General features: G+C 45.1%; 2 protein-coding genes across 2 annotated transcripts; one reads left to right on the plus strand and one right to left on the minus strand.

Annotated features, from left to right (window-relative positions):
• The first annotated feature begins 1,594 nt into the window (after positions 1-1,594).
• Positions 1,595-8,234, plus strand: LOC119303208 (uncharacterized protein C630.12-like). The gene is made up of 13 exons (XM_037580310.1): positions 1,595-1,950; positions 2,195-2,233; positions 2,350-2,528; positions 3,126-3,261; positions 5,797-5,893; positions 6,079-6,141; positions 6,220-6,320; positions 6,563-6,597; positions 6,962-7,019; positions 7,085-7,159; positions 7,234-7,382; positions 7,484-7,744; positions 7,854-8,234. Exons 1-13 carry the CDS (start codon positions 1,813-1,815, stop codon positions 8,098-8,100), a joined length of 1,578 nt encoding a protein of 525 aa, XP_037436207.1. The 5' UTR covers positions 1,595-1,812; the 3' UTR covers positions 8,101-8,234.
• A 505-nt stretch (positions 8,235-8,739) lies between these two features.
• LOC119298013 (early nodulin-like protein 1) lies at positions 8,740-9,742 on the minus strand. Its single transcript, XM_037575565.1, has 2 exons — positions 9,453-9,742; positions 8,740-9,372 (listed from the first exon to the last, which is right to left on the minus strand). The coding sequence occupies exons 1-2, from the start codon at positions 9,613-9,615 to the stop codon at positions 8,978-8,980; spliced, it is 558 nt and encodes a 185-aa protein (XP_037431462.1). The 5' UTR covers positions 9,616-9,742; the 3' UTR covers positions 8,740-8,977.
• Between the last annotated feature and the right edge of the window lie 648 nt (positions 9,743-10,390).

The following is a 10,390-nucleotide window of genomic DNA, read 5'->3' on the forward strand; positions in this document are numbered from 1 at the left end:
GGACGAACGCCTCGGGCGGCGGCGGCGGTGGCCGGGCCCGCGAGGGCCGGATCTGGGCCCCGTGGGCCACGCGGCGGTGGGAGGCGGCGGCGACACATGGCGGCGCGCGAGTGGAGGAGGGGGGGGGTGCTGAGGTGGCGGCTCCCGATTGGCTGGAGCGATGTGGCGGCGGCGGCGGACACGTCCAGCGGCGGGACGGACATGTCCGGCGGCGCTGAGGGAGGAGTTTTAGGGTTTCGGGAAAAAGATCCGAAAACGAAAATGAAGGGGTCTATTTATAGAGGTAGAGGGAGCTAGGAAGCTCCAAATGAGGTGCGGTTTACGGCCACGCGATCGTGATCGAACGCTCTAGATGATGGAAATGTTTTTGGTGGGTTTTGGGCCAAATTGGAAGGGTGTTGGGCTGCAACACAAACGAGGCTTTATCGGTCCCTCGGTTAACCGTTGGAGTATCAAACGAAGTCCAAATGGCACGAAACTTGACAGGCGGTCTATCGGCAGTAAACCAAGGCCACATGACAAGTCCCGGTCTAATCCGAGAACGTTTAACACCCGCACATGAAAAGAGGTAGAAAGGGGCACCGGGTGACATAGGAGCGCCGGATTACAAAACGGACAACGGGGAAAATGTTCGGATGCATGAGACGAACATGTATGCAAATGAAATGCACATGATAACATGATATGGAATGCATGACACGCAAGCAATGACAAGGCAACAACAACGAATAACTGGAGGACACCCGGCACATCGGTCTCGGGGCGTTACAAAGGAGCACGACGACATGGTCGCCGACAAGGAGGCCGCCCTCAAATGGGCGCGGGGCGACTACGTCCAGCTGGAGCGCCAGCGCCAGCGCCACGCCTCGCCCTCGAAGAGATCCCCGCGGCCCGACGAGGGCGGCGTCATAGTCCTCGAGGACGAACTTTGATCGTGGACGAACTTTGATCGTCTTCACCGCATCTTTGATCCGGCGCTGCAGCGTCGCCGAGCGGCCGAGCGCGCTTGGTTCAAAGCAAAGGAGGCAGCCGCCCCCGGGGACGAAGCCCAGCGGTGCGGGTGTCGACGAACCGGGAGGAGTACGACCTCGCATACGTGCTCTGCAACTCCCTTGTAGTGCACCACCTCGGCATGGGCAAGTTAGGCTCCGGCTCCGGTGAAGACGAGTAGAACTCCGGCGATCTAGTTTAAGTTTGATATCTAGTCTAGTTTAAGTTTAACTTTGAACTATCTAGCAAGTGGCGTGATATGTGTGGAAGTATGTTTAATTTGCTCGCATGAACTATGTTGGCGTGAACTATTAGTTTAAAAATCAAGTAAGAACTTGGACGCTGTTTACTAGATGTATTTTGTTGATCCGTTTGTCATCCCGTAAATTTTATTTATTTAATATGTGGAATACCGTAAATAAAATTTGTAGGATGGCGGTTTACCGGATCTGCAAGAGACAGATAAAAACAGACATGATGGAGCAAAATGGGTCCTGTTAGAGTTGCTCTTACAGTGTACTGCACGTCAGTAAGTTGAAGGACTACTTTTTCCGAATAAAAAAGGTTATTGGTGTGATTTTCTCAAAACCAGCGTGACATCGGCACAATTATCGAACGAGTTGACCTCCGCATCGCAAGTATTCTCTCTGTTCTCCAAGTCACCCCAATTCCTCTCTAGAACCCTAGAATCGCCAATTGCTACCGCGAGATCCCTGCTGGGGTCTCACAGAGCCGGAGGGTGGAGCCTTAGATCTCGACTGCACCGGCGCTGCTCCTCCCTCCCGTGGGCCGGGGTGCAGTAAGCCACCTCGCCGGGGGACGATGCAGAGCGCGACGCGGCTGACTCTGCTGCTGTGCGCGGCGTGGGTAGCCGCGCTGCTCTACGGCGAGATGGGCGCCTACTGGGCCGCCCACCTCTCCTGCTCCTGGCCATCCGCATCCTCTTCCTCCCCATCGCCGGTCAGTAATAAATGCCGTCGATTGGGTCTGGACATTCAGTTGCTTTTTTGAGAGTCTGGATTGGGACGGGGTAAAAGCATCTCTAGCAGCTTGGAGCCCTCCCAATCCTGACCAAAATGCTAATTCGACCTTCATCTCGCCCAAGTCATGCTAGGCAGTGAAACTTCCATTTCTACTGCTCATTATTTGACACTAGCCCAAGTTTGCAGCTTTACCTTATTATCGTATTCCGTTTATTGTGCAGAGTAACCATGTCAAGGTTGCCGTCATTGCTGATCCACAGGTCAGTTTCCCTTCTAACATTACATCATGTAATTGTGCCGATAAACCCAAAGTAGTACATAGTACAAAATATCTTCCAGTATATGTTGCTCCCTTCTGAAAGGTTTTCCCTTGTAGCTTATGGACAGCACCTCCCTTGGTCTACCACGAAGCTCAGTTGCACTGCAAGCTGCAGAGTTCTTCACAGATTTGAACATGAGAAGATCCTTCCAGTCTGTGATATTGCCGTTCAAGCCTGATGTCGTCTTATTTCTCGGTGACTATTTTGATGGGGGCGCACATATATTGGATGAAGAGTAAGGCACGGGTGCTGAATTCTTTTTTGCCTTTTAAATGTTGCAACAAGTTTGCTTTTTCAACATTCCATCTGATGCCAGCTGGTCGCTCCGTACCTTGTTGGTTAGAAACCACAATTGTTTGTTTGTATGTGCTTTAGAGAATGATGGTGTTATATGAACTGGTATGACTGAATATGCAATAAGATATATCAACAGGGAAAATAATTTCCAAGACACCTTAATTGTCCTATATCTGTGATAATCATATTTCATCTCAAGTGTCTCATAAATGAATAAATAGAAACTTCCAGTCCTCGTTCTCTGCATTCAGATTCATTGTTTTTACCACTTTACCTTGCCGGAATGATGACATACGAGATAGAGTTGGGGTAGCACCGATTGAAGAGAACCATGAGTTGGTTGCGAGATCTTATGGGTTTCACCTCTAGCCTACCCTAACTTGTTTGGGACAATGTTGCCATTGTGGTTTACAAGTTATGCCATATCTCCCACAAAATCATCAAAGGGTTCTAGGTTCCACTTTATCTACCCGCAAAAAAAAGGTTCCACTTTATTTATTTATTTATTTCCTAATTTATGTTGAAAACTTTCCAGGTGGCAGGATTCTCTATTCCGATTTAAGCATATATTCAGCATGAGCGAACAGAGGACAAGTCCCCATGTCCCAATCTACTATCTTTCAGGAAATCATGATATCGGTTACTCAGCATTTCACTCAGTTCATCCTGAGGTGATTGACTATCATTGACTACTTCTCGTGACTTCCATTTGTATATTTACATTTTTCTCAAATCTCGAGTGATTGTTCCCTTTATGAAAATATTGTTTCCACGGATGAGTTGCTTGCCATCGCCAGCTAATAATTCTTTGCCTTGTTCGCGGATTCAATTCTCTAACGCGAGAATTCCAACCTTTTTCCCCAAGCTGCTGAATGGAAGTTTTGATGCGCTGCATATGTCCTAAAATTATTGAGGGATGCCCTCTTTCCCATCTCGTAGTCCACTTAATTGTCTTTACTACGGGGTGCAGCTACGTCATATATTATCTTCAGTTTGGTGCTTCCTTGGGCTGTAGTGGCCACCCGCTAGCAGCTCAAGGATGAGCTGCATGCCAAGGAGGGGTGTGATGTTATGTACGGAAGTACATGCCCCACCATGGAAGCTTCCATTTATGGGATGCGATCCCCAATCTCCATGTTAGGTAGTCTATCTGTAAAACTAGGAAGGTATCTCTTAGCTCTGGCCTTAATCTAATTGGAGATAAGATCTATGATTTGTTACTTAGATTGGATTGCTAGCCCCCTACATAAGGAGGACCCCATAAATGAGGAATAAAGCAAGCAAGAATTAGAAGAATAGTTATTCTATCTCCCCTCCAGGGATGAGAGCCTCTCCCTAGCCGTAGTACACAACGGAAATAAATTAAACCAATCATGTATTGAATCTGTTTTGTATCGGGGATTGGCAAAGTAAGTCCATGTTGTTTGTTTTTTACTTTTGGAGATATATGCAGATTTGTATTTTGGTGACAGTGCTACAGAGCATAAACAACAGCTTTAATAGAGAGTCTTAGATCGCTGCTTTGAACAAGGAAAATAATCATGCAACCGTGAAGAATTTTAGCTATTTCACGGTGCATGTGTGTGATTACAAGTATCCACAACATTGTGATTTTGTGTAATGTACTCAGTTTATCGTTGCATGGTTATGATGTTCTTTTACCGGATGGTCCTGTAAGAAGTTTATGGCCGTGCACTGACATATCAGTTATCAACCTCTAGATAAAGCTAGCCCACCTCAAGATGAAGATTATTTTCACACTGTTCCTCATTTTTTGGTTACCCACACCCTCAGACATGGTGCAACCTCTTGCTCTCAGTGATTTTTGGCATGAATTTGCACTCTCATCAAGGACATAGCCAATGATCAGTAAATTTTTTTTTTGCTAAGTGTTGTGAGCTTCTTGTATTGGATCATCATTTTTTAGTACTTGCTCTTGGTGGGTTTCTGGTCTTGTTGAATGGGTGTTCATAACATGCCATTGCACCCTATTCATGTTTGTCCTCTCTGCTCTTAGTGTCTTTATTGTATAGTTACTTAAAGGCATGTGCATTTTATTTTATTTTTTGCTTTTTTTAACTTGCAATTATTTGTCAAATTTGGATTTACTGTCCACATCCATAACTGGAACTACATAGATAAACATATTTGATATAGATACATTTGACCTGATGTAGTAGCTTGACGAGCTTCAAGAAATGCTATGAGCATACTTTTCAAAACACTCAGGCTGCCTCGTTTGACTTGGAATTATTTCTCAAATTTAGGTTTACAGACAACATGTTTTGACTGAAATTACAGATAAACATATTTTGTATACAAGAGTTTCCACCTGATATAGTTATGAAGAAGCTTGGCAAGCTTCAAGAAATACCAATTGGAAAGTCTGGCAAAGACGCATGTATTTTGCAACTCAGCCTACCCGCTAACCTGCGATGATCTGAAAATGCAAGTGTGCTCTGAAGCTGGACGTTTTTTCTTTGTGACTTAAGTGATTGTCTAACACCAGAGACATCCTCATCTGAAGGAACATCAACATTTTTGTAGACACTTCTTGCATCGTTCACAATAACACATTTCTGAGTGCTCATTAAACATCCGAGATGTACTCATCCAACGGAAACATCAACGTGTTGAAAGACTCTTTCTGCGCTATTAGCAACAATGGCACGCATGAAACGTGAGTTCACCTATTCTTTGATTGCCTTTCAGCCTTGCCTGTGAGCATAAGCTTGACTTATAGTGGGTGGCAAGTACAATTCTGAGTAGAAAATGATCCATGGACGTTTTTCAAACCGACCTTCATGGATATTTTCATCATGTCAAACATGGCACATTTGGAAACAATGGAACGCTCAAACTTTTGACAATGTCCCTAGCCTTAGTCTTGGGCTCATCTCTATTAAAAAGAAGTCCCTTTTTTTTATCTTTTAGATTTAAGTAGTAGTATATGAATTTTCTTTGAAACTGCACTGATTCTCTTTCATAACCTTTGATTTGCCTAGATTGCTGGCTTGTAAATAGTTGTCTGTACATTCCTGGTCTCTGTCTCTTGTAAATGTTGTTTCTATATTAATATGTTATATCTCGGGCCTACAGTTTTTCCTCAAATTTATATAGTAACATTACTGTGACTGCATAGAATATATGAGAACATAAATTGTTGGTATACTACAACTTACAAGTTTGCTATTCTTTTCTTGCAGGTTATCAGTCGATACGAAAAAGAATTTGGACCAAGAAACTTCCATTTTTTGTCTGGGAAGGTGGACTTTGTTGTTGTTGATGCTCAAACTCTTGATGGTATGCTACAACGCCTCCAAAGTTTTATATTGTATGTGCTACAGTGAACTGCACTACAAAGGAATCCTACATCAGTAGCGCAATAGAATCCAGATTTTGGTTCTTGAATAAGAGTAATTTGTTTTGTGTAGTTTCCTTTCATGCTTCTGCTTTGTATAGCTAAAAAACTGTTAGTATCTGTTCAGGAGGAGCCAAACAGAGCAAAGAAAGATCCTCTTCTTGGGAGTTCATCAAAACGCTATCATCTGGTATGGCACTCAATAGATGATTATGCATAGTGTTGCAGTTACTATCAGAGAATTGACTACTTTTACATCTTCTTTAAGGTAATGAATCAAATCCAAAAATTCTACTAACGCACATTCCCCTGTACCGACCTGACAATACTCCGTGTGGCCCACATCGTTCTTCACCTGCTATTAATCAGGTATGTTCTCTCAAAGTGTTTTTCCTCTGCTAATTAAAAGTAAAAATGATTTTTTCAATACCTTCCCTATGCTTTTTGTTCATATACAATGAAGGTAAGTCTGTCATATGTAGCATCAGCGCCCCAGTCTATCCACTAATTTATTCTGCAAGTTGCAACACGTTTGTGTTTGAATTTCTGCAAGCAATTCGACCAACCACATATTTTTCTAGCTGATTGATTCTATTCTCTTACATTTCCAGAGGATATATAGCGCTGCTATGGACCAAGGAATCAAGTATGTCCTTCCTCAAGTATTGTTGTTTCCTGCTTTTGACTACCATAGCATGTAAACATTGTGATAATTTGACTGGTAAACTTAAGAATCATTGAACTCTCTGTCTGGTATATGTCACTGAACTCTCTCAAGTATTAGTTTGTTCTGGGAACTCCTTGTCGATATTCTTCTTGGTAAAAGATTTGCTAATGTGATTAGCCGTGCACCCAAAGTTCTTTCAAAATTTCTTGGTTGAGTGTTGCCCTATGTGTTCTCTTGAAAATCACTTCTGGTTAAACCAGTCCAAATCGCTGCCTAACCGAAGTTTCTCCATATGTCAACATAGGGCAAAGCCATATACAATTAACGTAAGTTTTTTCTGCAGGTATCAGAATTATCTAAGTAAACAGACTTCCGATCTTTTGCTAGGGCTGCTGAAGCCGGTAAGCTTCTTTTGCAATTTCTGGAGATTTGAGTCACATCTGAAAATATCTTGACTGGTCTTCAGACTCTTGTGCTCTCAGGGCATGACCACGACCAGTGCACAGTTGTCCACTCCACTCCTTTTGGGCCAGTAACGGAGGTAACAAAATTTTTAAGTTATCTTGTTGCTGCATGTTCCATGTGTTGCATCTAATGGTGCTGTTAATGCCACAGCACACCCTTGGGACAATTAGTTGGCAGCAGGGAAATCTGTATCCATCTTTTATGCTGCTATCTGCTGGGCCCCGAAATTCTACTGATTCTAGTCAGGAGGTTCTGACGAATCTTTGCTTCCTGCCTAAACAAACTCATATCTATATCTGGTAATGCTTCTAGCAGGCGCCTGCTGATTCTTTTGCTTATATTGCAGGAGATGTACAACCGAATTGTCTGACAAGTTTGTTTGTGTCTGCTGTTTCTGCAGGTATATCTTTCAGTTTGTGGTTACCGTCCTTCTGCTGATGTTTTGGCCAACAAATGGTCTAAGCTCTCTTCCCTACGTGAACACATTTGTGAGCTTTATGAGTTCGGCGGGTGCTGACCTGTTTCCAAGAAGCAAAGAAAAAGATGATGCGGAAGATGGCGAATATGAAATGGTTTGGGATGCAGAGGGATCCATGCACCTGGTTAAAAAAGCGGTGGCAAGGCCCCCCATCACTAACTCAGACTCCAAAACTACAGGACGGTATGTGTGTATTTTTGTTTTGGTTAATGCTTTCAGGTACTTTGTTGAACGGAAACTTGCCTGGTGCTTCTACTAATAATAACTGAAAGATCTCTAATATTCATGGCAGAGGAAATGTTGTGGCAAGGCCAACTGCGAGAAAGCACCAACCTGAACCTGATTCATCATCTGTTCATGTTGAGATGGGATCTGAAACGGCGCCAGAAGATGGAGGGAAGGCGCCTCGCCCGAGCAAATGGAAAATAAGGACGGTCCTCCAGAGGCTGTTCCGCGTCGTTCAGTCGGTTGCCATTATTGCCGTGCTGAATGTTCCTCTATATATGATGCTTCTGTTTAAGGATTGGGTTGACCGTTGAGAGTAGCTTCTCAAAGCCTAGCTCTATAATTGCTACTGTATTTAGTAGACTGTTATACGCCGGATCTGCTCTTGCAAAGCCGATATGAAGCACCGAAATGTGCATCAGATAATTGATCATTGCCACTCTGTGCATCATGTTTTTGTTGTGTTCCTGAACCCTATGGCAGCACACCAAGTCGAATTCAGGAGAGCCTCTGTCTGCTTCACATGTTCAGGTTTACCCATCGGCAACCAGCGACATAGCGTTTGGATTGAACTCGTTCCGATGCTTCTTTTTGTCAGCCTTGCCAGCGATTGCATGCACCGAATGTTTCTTGGCGTCTTGCTTGGTAGTGACATTCCCTTCTGGTTGGGAGACAACTTGTTCATAGGAAAGATATTTTGTGCAAGGATGTTCGGAAGATCAACATTTTACATGGCGGCTACAGATTCTTTCAGAAAATAATCGTTTCCGAACAGAACATTGTAGTATCATTTTTCTAGAGGACTTATCTTGTAAATTATATGGCCCACCATTCTCGCGAGCTATGTACATACGCTTCTGAAATGGCGTTAATTTCCATTCTAATAAAGGAGTTGAAGTATTTCATGCGCACTCTTAAGTCTCAACTATGTATGTTTTAAAAGTGTCGAAGTATTTCCAGTGCACTCTCATTTTATTCTTGTATCATCTTATACTTGTTACACTGATGGAATGGTTTGTATATTCATTCTTAAATTATCGTTCTTTCTCACGAAATGAGTTACCGACATAAAATGATCCGTTTTGCACCTTTTAATTCGTTCTCTTATTTTCATTTGGTCTATTTTATTTCAGAACATCATTTGACTTTGGTCCATATGAGTATGAGTATCTTCTCAACGAGACGCCTAATTTACGGGCCGGGCCTGGAGGACTCCATGTCTGGCCATTTTGTTCCTTCTACTCCACCGTCGCTTCGTCCTCGTCCCTGCACGTCTCTCTCGCCCTCCGAGTTCCCTCGGGGTCCAGGCGCCGGTGAGGTGGCGCTGCTCTCCACCATGGCGGTGCCGGGCGTGTCGTCGCGCCGCCTTTCCTGGACCGGGATGTCGAGGCGCATCCCGGCAGGGCAGAAATAGCGGACGCTGCAGGTGAAGTAGTAGAACTTGGCCTCGCTGAGCAGGACGAAAGTAGTGCCGCGGCGAGTACCGCCGCCGGGGTAGCGGTGGATAGGGTTTCCAGTGTCGCACACGTCGAACCCGCGTTTGTCCACCTCCACCACGTCCAACTTCTTGTCCGGGTGATAGAACGCTTGGCACGATGACACGAATTGAGTCAGCCGGAGAAACCACGGGAGAAAAAGAAAAGAAACGTCGAATCCTTGTACGTACCGAGGTAGTCGCCCTTGTAGAAGGGCCCATTGAGCTTGGCCCAGCCGGAGAAGTTATGGCGGGGCATCCAATCGATGTAGACCCTGCGCTCAGCCATCACCGTCGTCGCCGCGCACGCGGCCAGCGCTGCCGCCAGCAACAGCGCGGTCTGCCGGCAGCCCATCACTCCCTCCTCCGACTCAGAGAGCGGCCTCCAAACGAAACGTGCTGAGCGGAGCGAGAATGGGTTATGGTTGTGGCTGTGGCTGCTGTCTTAAAATGGAGGGTGGGATGCGTCGAACGAGGACGCGTGTGGCGTGCTTTCTGTGGCTTCTACACCTGCATACATAAAGATCATATACTAGCAGATATAAACCAAAAGCAATCTATCTATCCACAAGATAGATTGCTTTTGGTTGCCGATCTATCCACAAGATAGACTGCTTTTGGTTGAATATATGGCTATTCCTCCGCCGTTTGATTGATTACACAACATATCATCCATGTTGTAGATAGATTGCACAACAAAACGATTTAGATGTTATTGGTTAAATATATGACTGTTTCTCCACGGCTTGATTAGTTTATTTAATGCAGTTGCGTGCCTGCTGGCTAGCACCGCTTTGACTATGAACATGTAATGGCATCTTCAAACCCCACAAATTTCCTCTCGCATCCGTCCTTAAACAGGGGGACCGGTCACTAGTAGAAAACAGGGCTATGGTCCAGGCCGGCTCAGCCCATTAGTCCCGGTTCAGTGTAGAACCGGGACCAATGTGGGCATTGGTCCCGGTTCGTGAGCCCAGGGGGCCGGCCGGGCCACGTGGGCCATTGGTCCCAGTTCGTCTGGACCTTTTGGTCCCGGTTGGTGGGACGAACCGGGACCAATGGGCCTCGCTCCTGGCCCACCACCATTGGTCCCGGTTGGTGGCTTGAACCGGGACCAAAGGCTCCCCTTT

The sequence above is a fragment of the Triticum dicoccoides genome, chromosome 5A (genome assembly GCF_002162155.2).
Source record: "Triticum dicoccoides isolate Atlit2015 ecotype Zavitan chromosome 5A, WEW_v2.0, whole genome shotgun sequence".
Lineage (NCBI taxonomy): Eukaryota > Viridiplantae > Streptophyta > Magnoliopsida > Poales > Poaceae > Triticum > Triticum dicoccoides.